This window comes from Acinonyx jubatus, chromosome D4 (assembly GCF_027475565.1).
Source record: "Acinonyx jubatus isolate Ajub_Pintada_27869175 chromosome D4, VMU_Ajub_asm_v1.0, whole genome shotgun sequence".
Classification (NCBI taxonomy): Eukaryota; Metazoa; Chordata; class Mammalia; order Carnivora; family Felidae; genus Acinonyx; species Acinonyx jubatus.
In genome coordinates, this window is record NC_069391.1 from 24,378,763 (window position 1) to 24,398,355 (window position 19,593).

General features: G+C 38.5%; 2 protein-coding genes across 4 annotated transcripts in view; one reads left to right on the top strand and one right to left on the bottom strand.

The window, feature by feature from the left end:
* The window catches only part of CTNNAL1 (catenin alpha like 1), a 61,703-nt gene extending 50,458 nt beyond the window's left edge, over positions 1-11,245 (top strand). Inside the window, exons 12-19 of the mRNA XM_027034775.2 lie at positions 1,423-1,460; positions 3,169-3,219; positions 3,312-3,466; positions 6,969-7,017; positions 9,788-9,844; positions 9,990-10,103; positions 10,765-10,848; positions 10,986-11,245. Coding sequence (XP_026890576.1) covers positions 1,423-1,460; positions 3,169-3,219; positions 3,312-3,466; positions 6,969-7,017; positions 9,788-9,844; positions 9,990-10,103; positions 10,765-10,848; positions 10,986-11,051 — 614 coding nt within the window. The 3' untranslated portion in view covers positions 11,052-11,245. The remainder of the gene's footprint in view (positions 1-1,422; positions 1,461-3,168; positions 3,220-3,311; positions 3,467-6,968; positions 7,018-9,787; positions 9,845-9,989; positions 10,104-10,764; positions 10,849-10,985) is intronic.
* Positions 11,246-12,899: 1,654 nt separating this feature from the next.
* Positions 12,900-19,523, bottom strand: ABITRAM (actin binding transcription modulator). Of its 3 annotated transcripts, none has more exons than XM_015074175.3 (6): positions 19,259-19,523; positions 17,861-17,912; positions 17,037-17,166; positions 14,269-14,345; positions 14,120-14,189; positions 12,900-14,026 (listed from the first exon to the last, which is right to left on the bottom strand). In XM_015074175.3, exons 1-6 carry the CDS (start codon positions 19,335-19,337, stop codon positions 13,889-13,891), a joined length of 546 nt encoding a protein of 181 aa, XP_014929661.1. In that variant the 5' UTR covers positions 19,338-19,523; the 3' UTR covers positions 12,900-13,888. The 3 variants fall into 3 exon arrangements, with proteins under 3 accessions (XP_014929661.1, XP_014929662.1, XP_026890578.1); XM_015074176.3 differs by having other exon boundaries at positions 17,861-17,996; positions 19,259-19,388; XM_027034777.2 differs by lacking the exon at positions 19,259-19,523 and adding an exon at positions 18,997-19,222 and having other exon boundaries at positions 17,861-17,996.
* Positions 19,524-19,593: the final 70 nt, after the last annotated feature.

Below are 19,593 nucleotides of genomic sequence, written 5' to 3' on the forward strand. Positions count from 1 at the left end.
TAACGTGAGCCACATATGTAATTTAAAATTTTATAGGAGGCACATGAAAATTTTCAAAAGAATCAGGTGAAATTCATTTTAATATTTTTTATTTAATCCAATGTATCCAAAATACTGTTTCAGTTTATAATCAGTACTTAAAAAGTATTAATGAGGTCTTTTACATTTTCTCCCATTATATTAATATTAAGTCTTCAAAATCCAATATGTATTTTATTTAGTTTTTAAAATATTTTTGAGAGATCGAGAGTGTGCATGAGAGTGGGGGAGGGGTGGAGAGAGAGGGTGACAGAGGATCCAGTGCAGAGCCTGATGCAGGGCTTGAACTCACACACCGTGCGGTCATGACCTGAGCCGAAGTCAGACACTTAACCGACTGAGCCACCCAGATGCCCCTTCAATATGTATTTTATACTTTAAAGCACATCTCCATTGAGACTGGTCATATTTCAGTTGCTCACTAGTCACATGGCTAGTGGATTCCATATTCAACAGCACAGTTCCAGATGAAGATGTAAATATGTTATGAGCAGGCTCACCTTGTTCGTGTAATAGTTGTTCTATAAGAAAGTGTGTGACTTAGTACTCTGACATTGCATTTACTTTTATTAGGTGAAACTATATGAAATTGCTATTTTTGTATTTCAAAGTGGTTGAATATCAGCAATTTCACATGGTTCTACCTAATATATTACAGCTGAACAAAACTTCATTCCTTGAAATCAGGAAGTAATTACTGTTCAAATCTTGTAAATTCTTTCCTCAGATATAACAAACTAAGCTTAAAAAAAAAATCTACCATCTATTGCAATCTGACTTTATACGTGATCCAGAAGTTTGAAAGAGGAAAGCACAGGGATGAAGCGGGCATTATACAGTACCTTACTTTCTATAGTTACTGTGCTTCCTGCCATGTGTTAATTCACAGCGAAGAGACTGTTACTTGGTTTATTTCATCTTCCTATCTTATGCACTAGAGTTGCTCTCTGACTGGAAGAATACTTTATGAAGTGAGCTGTAAATGATTTGCTTTGATGCTCGCAGAAAAGCAAGTAAGCACTGATAACTCATACTGAGAAAAGAAGAATCTGGTTTCATTAGAGGCAAGCTACTGTGAAAGATTTCACTGTGAATGAAGCTTGTTGTCAATTTAAGTAATTATCACTGAGATATTTTGCCTTTCTGCCATTACACTGGGGGAGGTAGAGATTGTCCAACCAGGTACCTTAGGGATACAACTGTTGACAATCTTCATGTTCACCAATCAAATTACAATTTTGTTTCTGAGACACATTTAATCAATAGACTAAATTATCAAAACTAATGTACTAGCATTCCTATTTAATATTTTAAAAATTAAATGTGAATAATAGAAAATATGCTAATAGAAAATTTGTTTTAAGTTGTATGTGTTATTTGTAGGAGAGAAGTATGGCTACCTTTCACTTCCAAGGCCAATGGTAAGTAGAAGAGTTTTGTACATTTTGGAATGTTTTATTCAAAATTCAAATTATATATTGAAACTGATGCGTCTGACTGCGTTCCAAAATAGTGTCCACTAGGTGGCCCGCTTGGTTACATGCATTAAGATGGTTTCTGTACCTTTTCAGGCGTTCCCTTTCAGTCTTCATTAAACACTCTAATAAAAATAACTTGTAAAAGTAAAAATAAAAATGATGAAAACACAACTAAATTTAAAAGAATGAGACAGGGTGTAAAATTCTAAATAAAATCTAAAAACTTGCAGGGCATTCTTTTTTAAATGCTCTATCAGTTGCGTTTTAGTCTATCAGACTAAGGAGGAAGATGCACATGATGTGACTGTACAAGGAAGGGCCAGAGATCACAGATCATCTGTATTTTCCAGTGAACATAAGAGGCAGCTTGTATTTGTACATGTGTGCAACTTTATGGTTTCTCTGTTTTCATTTTCTGTCCCATTTCTTCTATAGTAAGCAGTATTAGAAAATCTCAAAAGGGCTATGTTAAATGAGCAAGTATAAACCATGAGACAGAAAACAAAAGGGAAAAGTTAAGGCTCTTGAGTGTTCTGCAGTGAAACTCCTGACAGAATAGCTGGTCAGAAGGATCAAGTCATGGTAATAATAAGAGAAACAAAAAAATGAGGAGGTACACATATGCCTCAAAAGTATTGGTGATGATCTTTTTCTTTAGCTAAGAGGGTTAGGGTATTTTGTTTTATTCTGTTATAATTTATGCTTTGTGTACATCTACTCAGTGTGTGTGTGTGTGTGTGTGTGTGTGTGTGTGTGTGTGTGTGTGTTTATAGTTTAAGTATATGTTAAAAGGAAAAAAAAAAGGGCTCCCGGCCTCTCCTGCACCTTTCTGTTCACTAGCCCCAGCCATTGTGGCCCAACTAGGGGAGCTCCTACCAGACCTCAGAGTGGGGGAATGGCCAACCTAGGCTGCTGTCTCCTAAGAGCTTCTGCATATATGTTACAAAGAAACATTGCTATTGGTGGTGGTTTCTACTTATGTAAATAGGCATCTGTGGGCTAGCCTGATAACCTAACTACAATATTTTCACCTTAGGGGAACTATATTCTGAGTTCCATATAGCTTACATAGAAAAAATTACCATTTCAAAAATAGTGGCCCAGCAAACATGTTGATTCAAATATGAAGTGCTAAATTCTAAGTATAATCTCCTATAGGACCTGGGGTAAAGGATTAAGAACTGGGATGTCAATGGCACTTGGGGGCCAAAATTAGCCCTCATAGGACAAATTGGTTAAAGGAACTGAACTCCAGAATCATAACAATAGGAGTATATGGAAAACTACATATAGTAGCTAATTTTATGACATCATTTCATAAGAATAACTCAACAGAGGGGCCAGGAATGTTTGGAGATATAATACCTGGACTCTGACAAGGTGCACAGGTCCTTAAGTCCTTCTGGGGCATGATCTGCTTTCCCTGGCCTCGGCTTTCTAACTAACTACCTATTCAAAGCTGAACCCACATGCTAGGAGAGTGTTTGCAATTAGTTTGTTTCAACGTGCTTTAATGTAGCTTAAGTATGTTCTGAAAATGTTCAAATTAAAATTTTATTACAGGTACTTTGTTATGCTTTCTCTTACTACTGTATTTCCTCACCATAACTGTACTGTTTTTTAAGATGTCTTAATCTTTTCATTGTCACAGAAGAATAATGCAAACCTGAAATCATTAAAGGCAGACAAGCCTGACTCTGAGGTAAGACCTCTTCCTTTTAACAGTCTTACTTCTAAACTTCCATTTACATTAATAATGACAATATTGTGGTGATGAAAACGTGTATTTTATAGGAGCAAGCCAAGATAGCAAAGCTTGGACTTAAGCTGGGTTTGCTTACCTCTGATGCCAACTGTGAGATCAAGAAATGGGAGGATCAGGAAAATGAGATTGTTCGAAATGGGCGGAACATGTCCAGTATGGCCTATTCTCTATATTTATTTACTAGGTAAATATAGTGATGTTTTGATCCTTTTAAATCAATTTGATAGTATCCGGTGTAAAGAAAAACTCATGTTAAATCATTGACAGGTTAAAGTCAACTTCCAATATATGGTTAAAAAAAGACCATAAGTTCTTATAATTAAGTGAATGCAACAAGAAGGCATTTATTTAATTAGGATTTAGATTTAGAAGATATCCTCTTTCAGGTTTGTGTCCTTTTCATAATTTTGAAATAATTTTGCATTCTGCTTTTTGTCATTCTATGTATCTGTTTCTCCTAGCCAGCATCAATAAGTTTAGAAAACCTGCCTTTTAACTCTTTATGTAAGTGATTGGTACTTGATTAGATAATAGAGATCAAAGAATACAACCATGAGGCCTACCACCTCAATGGGGTGCCAAATCTCCAGGAATCAGTATTCATAGCAGAGTATTTCCCTAACTTCACTGTTACAAGGCCTACCTTCTCTGTCTTGTCCACATTACAAGAGTCTTGATCACATGCCTCACTGAAGTCCATGTTGATCACATTCCACAATCTTCCACAACAAGCTATACATATGGTATAGTAATTTATGTTGCTAAACATTCATCAGTTATCTGGTCAATAATCTGTTCTAGAATTTTCTCAAAAATGACTTCAAACTTTTCACTAACTTTCTGAAATCTGTCTTTTTTATTTTTAGAAACCTGGAAAATATTTGGGTCTTCTACTCATTTTGATTTTGAAAATATTATCAGCAGTGGGCCACATCTATAAGTTGTTACAGTATTCTGGAATGTAATCCATTTGGTCTGGAGTCTTAAGCTCAATTAAAATAGGATCTCCACTACTCTATGGACATTGGGGTTCAATAAACAGCACCCTTTTTCCCACCCAAGTTCTGAACAAAATGAAAACATAAGCAAAAGAATGGCAGATAGGGGCCAGTAACATTTATATTGATAAAGCTATTATTGGATATTGTCGTTTATGTCCACAAGCAAGTAGCTTTTAAAATGATCTCTAGAATTAAGAAATTGTACTTCATAGGGACAGAATGTGTCTCTGAACACCTGGAAGAGCAGGTGTCTCCCAAAGGCATCTTTACTTCCAAGAGAAAAAGGAGAAAGGAGAGGGCTACATGTCCAACTTATTTTTGCAAAGTCACCAAAAAAACTGAAAAGTCCACACACTTCTACAGGATGGAATAAGTGGGAGAGCTGAGAGAAGTGAGGGATGTTGTGCTAGTGAAGATTCCTTTGCATGGAAGGAAGATCAGAGTGAGGAAGAAACATTAATTTCCCTGTTGATGAAATCTTCTAGCTTTTCAAGATAGAGTATTCTGGAGGGTGAGGGAGAAATGATAGGAGTTGAGTAATTTTGCCTCTGTTTAGCAGTCATGTGTTAATACTTTACTGTACTTTCCAGCTTTGGTGACCTTTCCTCTTTGGTGGTTTCCTTCTTTTGTTCTTGTTTTTAGCAAGCTTCTCCTGGGATTGAGTCTTCCTAACACAATTATGGCCTTTTTTTCTTAGTTCCTGTCTTTCAAAAATCAGATGAGTCAAGTGTGCAGAAGAAAGTACAATGGAACTCCTTCGTTTGCCCACACCAAATGTGCGCAGATTAGCAGAGATAACAAAGATCTTGACATTTGGCTGCAATCATGCTAGTTTCCTCATGGTGATAAAAATCAGCAGATCTTTAAACAACATCTTTTTTTTTTTTTGATCGGTGAAAACTAGAGAAATATCTTTACTAAGTGAATGTAGTTTGACATATAAAATCATCCTAAACAGAGAATTCATCAGAATTTTTTTTAAAGGTTTTATGTATGTATGTATGTATGTTTTGAGAGAGAGAGAAAACATGCTTGTAAGCTAGGGAGGGACAGAGGGAGAGAGAGGGAGAAAATTTTAGGCAGGCTTCACGCTCAGCACAGGGCCAGATGTGGAGCTCAGTCTCGCGACCATGAGATTATGACCTGAGCCAAAATTAAAAGAGTCGGATGCTCAACCGACTGAGCCACTCAGGTGGCTCCTTTGTTAAGTTTTTAACTGTCTCTTTTAGTTCTTGTTTCTTGTTTCAGGATATTTCAGGATGATATGGTCAGCATTTTTTGTTTCAGAGTCAGGATAGTGTATGACATGCATACCATAGAGAGAGGGAAGCATGAGTGGCTGCATTATGAGGGGTGGGGATCACTAAAGCTCTGTGGAATGGGACTTGTTACTAGATGTAGTGAATGCATAGGAATGCTGAGTTCAGGGAAAAAAATGGGTTTTCCATAATGGGTGACACCTGGTGCCACTTGACACATCTTGGTGATTTATCTGTGGTCAAATCTCATACTGGCTGTGCTTTCTGCCCACACACTCAGTGTATCTGTTTTTCCCCAACAAATTTTGGTTTGGTTTTGTTTTCCCTTAATACCTGTGGTTTACCGACCTCATGTAGTTGCTTGTTTAGCCTTCACAGGATCCAGTTTTATAGTTTTCCTGGGTAGTTTTATAGCTTTTCCTCAGGCTATTGCTATCTTAACAATTTACAGAATTTCTTAGTAATTTATAGATGATTATTCATATTTCTTGATGATTTTAAAGGTTTTATTTTTAAGTAATCTCTACACTCAATATGGGGCTCGAATTTACAATCCCAAGATCGAGAGTTGCATACTCTACCAACTCAGCCAGCCAGGCACCCCTCTTTCTTGATAATTTATATATTTAAGATTTTTTGGTACCTTATAGTTTAAAAAAATTTCAAACTTACAAGTGCCTTATAGGTTTTTAAGTGGTTTCTGCTTCATAATTTCATTTGATCAGCACAACAATTTATCAGAGAACAGGAATAATTTGTTCACCATCTTACAGATGTTAAGGGTAGAATTGGTTAATAGATTTCTTATGATTCATGCCAGTCTACTGCTCTTCTTAATGCATTCTGTTGTTCACTTTGCTGTGATTTGCTTTTCATTTGTAGAGGTCTTGTTTCTTGGTAGTTTTCAATCTGATGTTCCCTATTCTGATGAGAGTGGTAGCACAAATATTATTATGACTATTTTATATACTCAGCATTGAAACTTAAATGACATGCCTTATCAAAGTTTTAGAATTAAAAATGAGAGTTTTTTGAGTTTTGGTCTGATCCTCTTTCCATTATGTAACAAAGGCCTTTTGGTTAAGACATGTTGTCATATCTCATGTATTTAATTTATGAAGCAAAATTAAAAAGGTTAAAAAGGAAAAATAAAATTTAAATATTACTTGTCAGTGTTAAGTTCCTTTACACTATAAAATTAACATATATAAAGTTCACTGAAAAATTTTAAAGTGCCCTAAGAAGTAATAGTTAAATATTAAAGTTGTTTAAGAATAAAGTCACAGTATTATTAGTCTGTTCAATATTCTTCTTCAAAATTTAGGATCTATTAATACTCAAAATGCTCTAAAAGTTTTATATTATACAACCAAATTTCAGGCAGTAACTTTTTCTTAGACCTCCTTGATAATTCATTTTATTTCAGAGGAGAGGGGCCACTGAAAACTTCCCAGGATTTAATTCATCAACTAGAGGTATGTTTTATTTCCATTTTATGCTACTAATTTAATTCTGGGCTAAAAGTGGGTAATAACTGGGTTTTCTAAATGATTTACCATGTCACGTTTGTATGTTTACCTGTGCACACACATGTGTAGAGAAAAGTGAAAAAGTAGAGGGCTCGCAATAGCATTTTGTGGAGCGTTTTTGGTTATCTTGTTGAGTAAAACTCAAATATTATCGGGATATAGCAGAATGGGCTTTGCTGACAGTATGTGCAATAACAGTAATTCTAGGTTTTCCTAAGGAGGTGAAAGTATCTTGTTAGCAGATGCATATCCTGCACGCTTTCCTGAATGGCATTTTGGCCTCTTCATTAATGGATTGGATGAATTATATTGATTGCATGAGAACAACACATGAGAAAGCATTTGTCATATGCTTGAGACAGAGAGTGCTTGGTACAGTTTTCCTTCTTCCCTTTCACATCCCTGCTGAGTTAAGGCATTCAGGAAGAGACAGACATTCTCGCACCCACCCTTGTGCCTCTGTGTATCTGTGGAAGTCCACATAGGCCCATCTCAAATTCCCCTCCTTCACGTAGAGGCTTTAGATCGGCAAGTGGGTTGCTAGATTACTTTCCCTAACTCTCACATTAGTTTGTTTGCTTTTCTGGAACGAAGGGCGTTCTTGCATTTGAAATGTGCAGTTTCTATCACCTTTGATGGTTTCCTTTGGTATTCCCGTGTGCTGCCACCTGAGCCCCGTCAGGAAAGGGATTTCACCTTGGGAGGGTGATCATCATCAGAGTCGGAAGACTCATAGAGAACATTTCTTGTAACATTTCTTGTATGTATTTTTTGTAAAGTCAACTATAAATGAGCTATTCCCCTTAAAACAGTTTTAATAAATTCTGGATTCATTCTGTTCAGTTTGGCTCATATCCATTCGAAGTCCTACCATACCACAAGGGATATTTCACTGCAAAAGATCTACTTGTCACCTTCTTCCTGTGTGAGCTTATTCATTAAACCAATGTCTACTGAATTGACTACTAACTGGTGGACGTGAAATGTTCATCAAATATTTATTGAACTTGTACTGTGTGTCAGATCCTGGGGGTAAGTGCTATTTGGAGAAAAGAGAACAAAACAAAGCCACTGCTGCTCTCTGCCCTGCAGCATACATGCTAGTAGGAGGAGGTAGACAGTAGAGAGTTAAGTATACAATGTCCATATATAAGCATTTAGAGATAAAATTATGAAAGATAAAAAGAGGTGATAGGAGGGTGACAAGAAAAGACCTCTAAGGGGGTAACATTTGAGTAATTAATGAAGTGAGAGAGTGAGCAGGGTGGTTATCTGGGGATAGAATATTTCAGGCAAACAGAGCAAGTGCAAAGGCCTTGAGATGTTGGGGTAGGCTGGAGGGATCTGAAGAACAATAAGGAGGCAAGTGTGGATGCAATGGAATGAGCCAGAAGGAAAGTGGTAAAGTATGGCATCTCTGTAGCCACTGGAAGAACTTTAACTTTTATTTTCCAAGTATGATGGAAAACCCATTGAGGGTTTTGATCCTGAGTGGCAGGATCTGATTTTGGTTTTAAAGGTTTGGGGTTTGACTAACAGGGTAAATGGTATTGCCATTTACTTAGCTAGGGAACACTGAGGGAGAAAACCAGATTTAGAGGTTGGAAATCAAGCATTCTGTTTTGTTCAAGTAGTATATAAAAGACTGGTGTCAGGATCGTTTAAGAATGGAGAGAGAGATTTGAAAGTCATCGGCTTTAAGTTGGTTGTAAAACCACGATACTCCAGGAGACAGACATGGATCTTGCTCCCGAGAGGTTTGTGGGCCAGAAGGGAAGAGATGTAAACAGAAAGTGGTAATGTGGGATAATGAGGAATGTATCGGTAAGTGAGTCATTCTGTTTGGTTAGAATCTAGATATAAAACTCACTGGTTTCCCTTTTAAAGGATAAGGAAGGGAGTGAAGGATTTTTGACCTTGAGATCAGTTCATCCAATGATAGCAAGGTGCTAAGGCTGTTGGATAAAGGGTTAAGGTTAACCCTGAAAGTATTGCCTTCTCTTTATGTTCTTTATCTAATTCATTACTAAGGCTTGTTACTTTTCTTCACAAACCACCCTCACATTTGCCCTGTTCTCATCTGCTGCCACCTAAAGCTAAGTCTCCCACCCTTTTCTCCCCTGGTGTCTCTTACTCTGAAACATTCTGTTACCATTTAAAAATAATCATCCTAAATATTCCTAATCTTATCTGTCCAACCTTATTTTTCACTATTCTTTGCCATCATCCTGTTCAACTCATTAAACTATAAAATGCATGGTGAATACTCAAGAACCGATCTGAACCGGTCCTCTCAAATGGCTGGTTAAGGAATGTGTACAGGTGACAAATTTTATCTTGCTTAGCTGGAAGTAGGAAAGTCCTAACCCTTTTGATCTCATGTTCTACAATTCATCACCTTTTTATAGTTGGGGTATTATAAGATGAGCTCCAGATCCTTCTGGGAGCCTGGACATAATTTGTATGGTTAAATGTCATGTGTCTGTATGGCCCTCCAGAGCAACTGGAGGTTTCCAGGTATAGAGGAGAGTCTCCAGGGATTGATTCTGCATCAGGTCTGGGAAATCTTCTGAATACAGTTGAACACTTGTGTTTCCTGGGTAGAAGAAAAACTTTAGGAGTTCCATGACAGATATGACAATTAGCCATGAATATATTTCTTATGAACTATCCATAAGATATACATCTAAGTAGTGATACTTTTTCTTTCCACTAGGTTTTTGCTGAAGAGGGCTTAAAGCTTGCTTCAAACGTGCAAGTTTTCTCAAAACAGGTAATGCAACAGATATGCCTGCTTGGTGATAGTGGTGATGTGAATACCCACTGTGGAGGTATATTATTAAGGTATAAGGGTATTTAGGGTTTAAAAGATGATGATTTTTATTGAAGTTACTATAACTTCCTGAATTATTTTTCAGCTGAAAGATGATGACAAGCTTATGCTTCTCCTGGAAATAAACAAACTAAGTCCTTTATGCCACCAGCTCCAGACAATAACTAAGACACCTTTGCAAAATCAAGTGTTTCTAAAGGTAAAAGGCAGAGTGGGTTATTCAGGGAGACGCTTGAGAAACTTTCACACTTAACCAGGTTTGCTTCTAGCCCATTTTTCAAAGAGTGTTACCCACAGAAGGGCAGTTTACTTCCATTTTTCAGGCTTTGATTCTAAGAATCATTTATCATCTGTAGTTATAACAGACTCCGGGGAGCACTAGGTTCACTAAATTAGCTTTTTGGACATAATTAATTCCACAACACTGAGCAGCTACCCTTAAATCCTGATGTCATCACATGTCTAACCAGGGCCAAAATTCCTCAGAGTAGGGGCTCCTGTTGTTTGTCTTGGGAATTTAAGCCTCTGCCAACAAAGCAGAGTGCCAGAAGTTACAAAGTAGGGGTTCACTGCCACTATTTGGAGTGTTTTAAAAAGCACCTAAACAACTCGAAATAGAACTGGTTGGTTTTCCTTCCACTCTTCCTTGGGGCTCCATGAAATAGGCATGAGTCCTGATGGCAGTCCTGCACTTGTATTCTGGGGCGTCAGGTCAGCTCCTGTGCCCTAATCCTTATGACTTTTAAGATCCTTTAGATTTCCATAATAATGAAATGTTATCAGTTTAAAACTAAATCAGTGACACAGTCTTCTGAAGTACTCCTTCTAGAAGCTGATTTGCTTGGCTGTTGTCATTATAGGTTGATAAGTGTATTACGAAGACAAGATCCATGATGGCTATTTTGGTCCAACTTCTCTCGCTTTGCTATAAACTGCTGAAGAAGGTAAGATATTTTTTTCTGTCTGAAAATCACATCTTAAAACTAGTTTCAAGGAAAATGCAAAAGAAATAGTTACTATTTAATTTTGTAATTTTTATTGTAAAAGCAAAGGAGAAACTAATTGCCTTCACTCTTTCCAGCTTCAGATGGAAAACAACAGATGGGTCTCGGTTACCAATAAAGACTCCATGGATGGTAAAACTTGAGAAGCTTTTGGGGGCAGATCTCTGGAACTGCATGTAGCAAAGCTGATATTTTAAAAAAGCAAATGATCCTTTATATTTTCAGAAATTCAACAATTTTATAAAGAAAGCAGTAATGAAATCTTGCTTTATTTTCTGATCTTGAAAGTGATTGTGAAGCTTTTTGACAACTAATAAATGCCATGGTAGTTTCTAGATTCCTAATTGTGGTGTGAATTTAAAATGGCACATTGCCACTAACAACATTCTTGAAAGTCAAGCCAAATATCCCAACTGTCTTAATGACAGTTTAATCCAAAGAAGCTACTTTGAATATGTGCTCACCTTTGGCCTAAAATACCTTAATCTCCTCTTTTCTCTTTTTATTTAAGCTTACCATGTAGAACACTAATTTTCAGCAGAAATATAGTCGACTGGGTGAACGCAGGGGTTTCCTTAAGTCTGTAGATTCTTCAATTGCTCTGTGCACCAATTGTGACTGGCCTCTTTGCTGTCCTGTCACAGATCATCCATGCTACGAGCACACATTTGTTCTCTTAACACGCATTTCATAGCACAGGTGTCTCTTGGGCTGCATGTGTCCCTCCCTCATTCCCAAACGCAGAGTCATGGAGCTCACTCCACGGAATCCTATAGGAGCTCACTAGGAGATGGCTCTCACTTCTCCTTCCACCATAGTTGGCCAGTCTGCTTCAATATTAGCTGGGATCCTAAGCCTATCTTACTGGTATAAAAAAATAGTCTTTGAACTATCCTTTTCTGTGCTGATGGAATGGAAAACATGAGAGTAATGGAACCGAGAGGTTTTAAAATAAATTCTGAATAATCGTTCATTTTGTATATGTGCCTTTGGAATGTTCATTATAAAACAAACAAACATCTTACATCTTTTTAATTTTAGGGTTTAAAGCTTTTCTTGTTTTTGTTTGGTGTGGGGTTTTGATTGAAGGATCTGGTTTATATGTTCTGTCCGTACGGTAAACTTCGTTTTGAACTCTTTTGATAGTGCTTATATCCCAGTGCTTTGAAATTCATTTTGAAATCTGATAGGACATGTCAGTTGCCAAATGGTGGTAGTTATATAAGCTTGTCTGATGATCATTATCTGGGTCATCCATCACAATCAATATTGACAAGATCCTGAAGAACCGCAGTGCTACCAATTAGCTAGTCACTATTTTATCGAAGGAAACTAAACTTACTGTAAGCCTTCAGGAGAAAATGGGATACATTCAGCTTGGTCAGTGCCCCGTATAAAATTATCAAGCATGGTTTTTATGCCCTGAAACCAAAATATTCTTGAAAACTACAAGGGAAGTAATGGGAGAACAGTGTGAGGTAATGTTATATGCAAAATACATATGTGTATATTACATACATACACACAGTGTGTATACACACACACACACACACACACACACACACACACACAATTACTATTTACTGTCTTTAGTATCTTTGTTTTATGGTGTCTTCAGCTACTCAAAATGGGGATCTGCTCGTTTGTGCTTAGATTTTCAGCTCACGGCACCACTGATGTAGGTGTTTGTAGAGTTACTACCTATATTGTGTCTGGTGCGTATATTTAGGGGATAGTCATGCTGGCACTCAAGTCAAGAAGTTTTTCTTGTGAGTCAAAAATAACTTGTAGATTTACAGAATACTTTTACGTTCCTGAAGTGAGAATATTCTGCTAAGTTCAGGTGGGGTGAGGAAGGGATGACTCATGACTTCAACAGCATGAGGATCCCAAACCAAAGGAATTCACAAGTAAAAGGCGAAAGATTTATGCGATCTGAAGAGAAACCTGAGCATGCAAAGGAGTTCACAAGTAAGGTGATTTCTTCTGCATTAAATTAAATCTTCTGTTTTATTTACAGAGATCTTTAAATGTATACATATTGCAGCGCTGAAAATTACAATTTAAGAAGCCCTTTTATTTGAAATTTAGTGTAAATAAAGACACAATCTTAAGCCATTATTCAGTTTTGTTTTTAGTTTAGATGATGTGAAAGTTTTTGTTCCATGCAAAGGCATGTGTGTCTTGGGATTACAGCGACCTCTTGGCCGGCTACCCCGTAGCAAGAGCGTGAGACTGAGCGACTACAACACCGTATCAGCGCACTTCCCCGCTAGGAGAGCCTCTTCCTGATTCTGTCATTTAGGAAAGCCACAGTGTTCCATTCGATTTGGTTGCAGAGAGGAAGGCCACCCCAGAGGTGTAAGGGGCAGAGGGGGTATAGTCTACACCCTGCCTCTCCCCTATAACCTAGAGGGAGAAGAGCTGGGGCTGAAGGGGCGGCACTAGCATTTTTGGTAGCGTCCGTCAGACAAAGATTCAGTAAAAAGGCCCAATTGTTTTTTTTAACTTCAAACTGAGGGAAAATTGAGGCAAAAACAATGATCATGCCATAACATTTCAAACAGAAGTGTGTCAAAATGTAGTATTCACCAACGGGTTACAGAATGATGGGTAAATTATTTTTACTTTGCTACTTAAAACATAGGTGTCTTGTCCAAATTTTCCTCAAAGTGCTTTTGTTTGTTTGTTTTTAATCCAATAAAAAGAAAACCAAAAAAAAACATCCCTTGCTTGACGATTGTTACGTAAAAGCAAAAGGAGAATTGAGTGAGTACATGGGCAGGGCAGAGGACCAAACAGGAACTGAGGCTTGTTATGCAAGACAAAGACAGGAAAGTAGGTTAAGTTTTAAGATGAGACGTGTCTGCGGATGGCTGGGTGTGAAGCATGCTTCACACGTGCTGGGTCTTGAGAGCTCTGATCGCTCAGGCCAGGGAAGTGTGCGCATGCCGTGCTGTGTGTTACTCCCTTGTGGTCCTCATGATGTGGCTGTCGTGGCAGTGATGCGCCTCACCACGACTTCTTCATACTGTTTTTGTGTCAGTAACCCATCTGTTATGCTCTTACTTTCTTCAAATTTGGGCAGCACAACTGCAATGTAGCCTTCAGTGGATGGCTAGAAAGGAAATAGAAGATTTAGTACTGTCAGATGTGTAAAATCAGGTAAAAAGTATGTGGATGGGATCATACTTTTTTCTCCCCACTTTACCTTCTCTTGTAGAATAGATGGCTTATGGAGAATGTTTTCATTCACTTCCATCAACCGTCCTCTGACACAGCTATTTAAAAAAAAAACTGTTTTGAAGAACAACATTACCTCCCTTGTTTCTTCTAAATTGTGGTTAAAAAGTAACTCACCTAGATATGGTGTATTCTTTTCCATCTGAGCAGTAAATCTTACACAGAGGTGCAAGTTCTGTTAGAAACTGTGCCCCCTGATAATAAAAGGGAAGAAGTTATTAAGTAGTGTACGTGTTCACTTTACTTTGAGAGGCAGCCCTCAGTGTTAGAATATATTCCTGGAGCTAGTGTTTTAAATAAAAATGACTTTAGTACAGAAAAAATATTCATTTATTCAAACATTTATGTAAGTGCCTACTATAGGGCAGCTATAATCATAGGCTCTAGGGGAAAGAGCAGACTAAGACACCTGAGGTAAAGCGTACTTTAAAGATTAAGAATATATTTTATCAACTTTAACAGTATGGAGGTTCCTCACAAAACTAAAAATAGAACTACTCTACGACCCAGCAATTGCACTGCTAGGCATTTATCCAGGGGATACAGGTGTGCTGTTTCGAAGAGACACATGCGGTATCAACACATGTTGTTTCGAAGGGACACATGACTATCAACATTAGCCAAAATATGGAAAGAGCCCAAATGTCCATCGCTGGATGAGTGGATAAAGAAGATGTGTGTGTATATATATATACACACACACACACAATGGAGTATTACTCGGCAATCAAAAAGAATGGAATCTCGCCATTTGCAACTACTTGGATGGAACTAGAGGATATTATGCTAAGCGAAATTAGAGAAAGACAAATATCATATGACTGGAATGAGGAATTTAAGATACAAAACAAATGAACATAAGGGAAGGGAAACAAAAATAATATAAAAACACAGAATGGACAAAACATAAGAGACTCTTAAATATGGAGAACAAACAGAGGGTTACTGGAGGGTTTGTGGAAGGGGGGGGATGGGCTAAATGGGTAAGGGGCATTAAGGAATCTACCCCTGAAATCATTGTTGCACTATATGCTAACTAGCTTGGATGTAAATTAACAAAAGAAAAAAAGAAAAAAAAAAACTTAAAAAAAAATGTATTTTATCAACTGTAAATGAGAAAGTTACACATGGCCACGTAAAGATTTCAAAAGTATAAGAAAATCCATCAATGAGCAATAATGTAAAATTCAACATGACAGAGTATGACAGTAATATTAAACAAAGTTACTTTCATTAAGACCTAATTTATTTTTTATATTAGAACTTACTAGATAAAGGAACTTCTTTATTAGGGTTAATTACTAACACTACTTGAAGCAGTTATATTTTTCTCATTAAAAAGAATTCACTTTGAGGAAAGTTTAGAAAAATAAAAAAGTTTTAAATAGCAAATAAGAATAGTTTGCCCATTATCCTATAACCCAGAATACTGCGTTTTGACATTCATCTGTTGGAAGGTTAAGGCATGGCTGTTGTTTCATGTACTCCACTATATGAGTGTGTCTGGGGGAGGTTCTGACAAATATCTACAAGGAAGCTCATGGGGAACCCCTGCATGCATGTCTCACATGTTGCTCATTTTCCCAGAAATTTTTCCTACAGTGAACATGGGTATTTGAGGTCAAGATGCTATTCTCCATGACCTCTCTACCACTCAAAACATTAGATAGCACACAGACGCTACCACAACTGGCTTTAGTCCTCCACACGTGGGTATTTCATTTCAAAATACTAGTCAGTGTGGCTCCTCACTTTTCCCGAGGAGGGCTGAGGATTTGTCCCTGAGGGTGTGTCCATCACTGGGTCTGTATTAAAAGAGCAGAAATGTTTTGACCCCTTTTGTATCACCTCCCTTGGGAGAATCAATGATTGGCAGTGCTGAGATCAATCACATCTTATCTGTAGTGGGTTCCACATTTAGGTACTTCTCTATTCTTCAACAGTAACGATAGTGTTACTATTTTGGACAAAGATTTATCATAGGAACCTCACAAGCACTAGCTGTTATACTTGTAATTTGCAGACTTTATTTTTTAAGAAAGGTTCGTGCTTTTCTAAGTCCATGTGCTTCATGAGCAAGGAAAAATTAATACTTGTAAGGTATGTTATTAGGGAATTTCAGGCCTACAAAGGGGAGTATAGACAGGGTCTCCTAGAACGATGAGGGTAATTAGCAGAAACTCTTAGTATCAAGTCAGAAAATGAAGGAGCTAAATCATCCACTGAAACTTTCCTATCCTGTAGCTATGTCAGGGTACTTCAGTATGTTACTGAATTGTCCTTGGTGTGATGCTCTCTTTTAATAAAATGTGTCCACCCTGCCTAGAGTTGTAGAGGGTAGAGAGAACATTACAACTGAGCACTGTGTGGTGCTACAAGGTGCTAAGGTGACTGGATCTGTATCAAATTGGCAAAGATGAAAGAATGGAAAATGGTGAGGAGCAAATACTGTTATTTTTTTTTTCAGACTTTTTTCCCCACTCTCTCAGGATATTTTTAAATTTATATTTGAAAATACATGTTAAAGAAGAGTTGGTCACCTAAGTTTTAGACAACTCAAGATGCTGGCTTCATAAAACTAGAAGAGACAAAAATATCTTGTTATATTGGTATTAAAGTTGTCCTTTCAAAGGTCCGCCTTCTCCATCCTCCACCCTGGGAGTGACAGGAATGGTGGCACAAAACCGAAAATATGACAAATCCTTTTCCTCCTGAAATACCTCATTTTTTGGTCTAAGAATTTCTTTAAGGTTAAGGTATTCTTAAAATTAGCACATCAAACTGTCAGGGAAGTATGCTGAGCACATATCCCTGGATTCTAAGACTGACTGGATCTGTCACTACTATGACATTGAAGATTTAAGTGGACAATTACAGGAACGTACCCGCTTAAATTTCCCAGAGACCTTGTTCTGAAGTCTACTACAGTTGGTGCTGATTTGATAGGAAATGCTTTTGATTGTTTTTCCACTTTGAAGAACTGGATGAGATTCTGCCAATGTGATGACACATATTCTGTAAGGAGCAAAAATGTGGTGCTGTGTTATTGTTTGGAAGAATTCTTCCTCATACGACACAGTACTCCTACTCACGCTATTGTTTTCCCCCATTTTCCTCTGGCTACTGCTGGAACTTAACTAAGACGGGAAGGCAATAACAAAAGAGAAGTGAGGGGGCGCCTGGCTGGCTCAGTTGGTTAAACGTCCGACTTCGGCTCAGGTCATGATCTCATGGTTTGTGGGTTCAAGCCCCGCATTGGGCTCTGTGCTGACAACTCAGAGCTTGGAGCCTGTTTTAGATTCTGTGTCTCCCTCTCTCTCTCTGCCCCTCCCCCGCTCACGTTCTGTCTCCCTGTCTCAAAAATAAATAAATATTAAAAAATTTAAAAAAAAAAGGGGGGTGGGGATAAGTGAGACTGAATTTCCTTCCCAGAAAAAAGAAGAGCATTAGAAGTCATTAGGTAGCACTGAGGTTGATGAGAAGGAAGGCATGCCCTCTCCATGAGGGTCCTCCATTTGGATGTTTGGTTAATCAAGTTTGTTTGGAGTAGACACTGAAAGGCTCATTCTTGTCAGCCCAGCTCTTATAATAAATGCCATTTCAACATAGTGTTAGATAATCATTTAATGACCATTTGTTCAATCCAAGACCATACCAGGCTACAATACCAGAAACTTTTTTTATAATTTAAAATTCCCAATTTGCTTACCGGTTGGAGTGCTGTAGTATACAGTGGTCCTCACAGGGTTTGCCTTTGACATCTAGAAGAATGAATGATTCTGTTGATTGGTGGGTCGTCATTTACTCCCACTGTGTGGTACTTTCTTTGGTTTGTACAGGTAACTCTGAAGATTGAACACATACTGATCCTTGGTATCCCTTTATTACCCAAAAAGATATACATAAAGGCTTCCTGTAAAGTACTTAAAGGGCCCTGGCCCAGAAAGAATCATTCATTCAATATTAAAGTGATTGTGATGGAAACCAATTTGACAATAAATTTCATATATTGAAAAAAAAATATTAAAGTGTTTGCTAACTCTTTGCTCCATTTTGCTCCATCCTCACTTGAAAATGAGTACACTCAGGGATGCCTGAGTGACTTAGTTGGTTAAGCATCAGACTTTGGCTCAACTCATGATATCACGGTCTGTGGGTTTGAGCCCTACATGTCCTCTGTGCTGACAGCTCAGAGTCTGGAGCCTGCTTGGGATTGTGTCTCCCTCCCTCTCTGGCCCTCCCCCACTCATTCTCTCTCACTCACTCAAAAATAAACATTTATATATAGATAGATGGATATTTAAAATGAGTACACTCATTATTTCTATTAGAAAAAGTGCCATTAGCAATGCATTCTTTATATAATACAGTAGTATATGTTTTGTTAGTCAGTTTTAGAGTGACCAACTCTTTCTGATTTACCCAAGACGGTCTTGGTGTTAGCTCTGAAAGTCTCAGATTCTGGGAAACACCTCAGTTTGGCTACAAAATTATATACCACAATATTTAAAAAATGAGTACACCTATTATCCCTGAATGAAAGGGAGCAAGTAGGGCCTAGAGAAGAGTCCTCAACGATGCTCCCACCACTGATAAGTACTGCGTACACAAAGCAGTACAACACGATACCGACTTCCAACTGACACGTGTATGGTACTGGCAACTTTTAGTAAAACTGTTAGATTCTGCTTTCCAAATGCCTCTATTCGAACCCACCTCTTCTCTCCATCCCTGCCTCTATTATAGTTTTCGACCTCACTTAAATCATTGTGTGTATGGTCACTGCTATAGGATTGAGCCCCCCGAAGCTTTTCCAGCCCCTCCCTTCCTTGGTGGGGATCTCACCTTAGACTAGTATCTTATCGCAAGCGACCCACCCTTGAACTCGCACTACATCGCCAGCCCCAGAGTGCGCCCGGCTGTATTTCAGTCCCCTGAGTCTGCAACTGCCATTCCTTCCGTTTAGAAGGGAACAGAGAGTTCCAGTTCCTCCAGACGTGGCGAGGAAGCACCGGGGCGCGCGCCCGTGGCTTATGATCTGTCACCACCGTCCCTACAACATCAGGCCAATGCGGCCGAACAGAGACCTACATCATTCCCCTCTTACCGGCTTTGTACCAACGAGTGAAGTAACGATCCACGAGCGAAGGCACTGCAGGTCCCTCTGCCCCGGGCTCGGTAGCCATGGCGACCACGGTCGCCACTACCCCCGCCTTCCGGGACCCGAGCACTTCCTCTTTGTACGCCCGAAGCGAGGACGTACTTCCGGCGCGCGGGCCACGGCGTGCGCACGCGTGCTGCTCTCCTGGCCCGGCAGATTCCGCCACCGAAGCTTCTCAGTACGGTGCTTCGAAGTCAGACGTCAAATCGGGGACCGAAAATAGTAGTGTGGGCGGGAGGGCAGAGGGACAGAGGCGGAGGGGAGGCACAGCTCCCCACCCT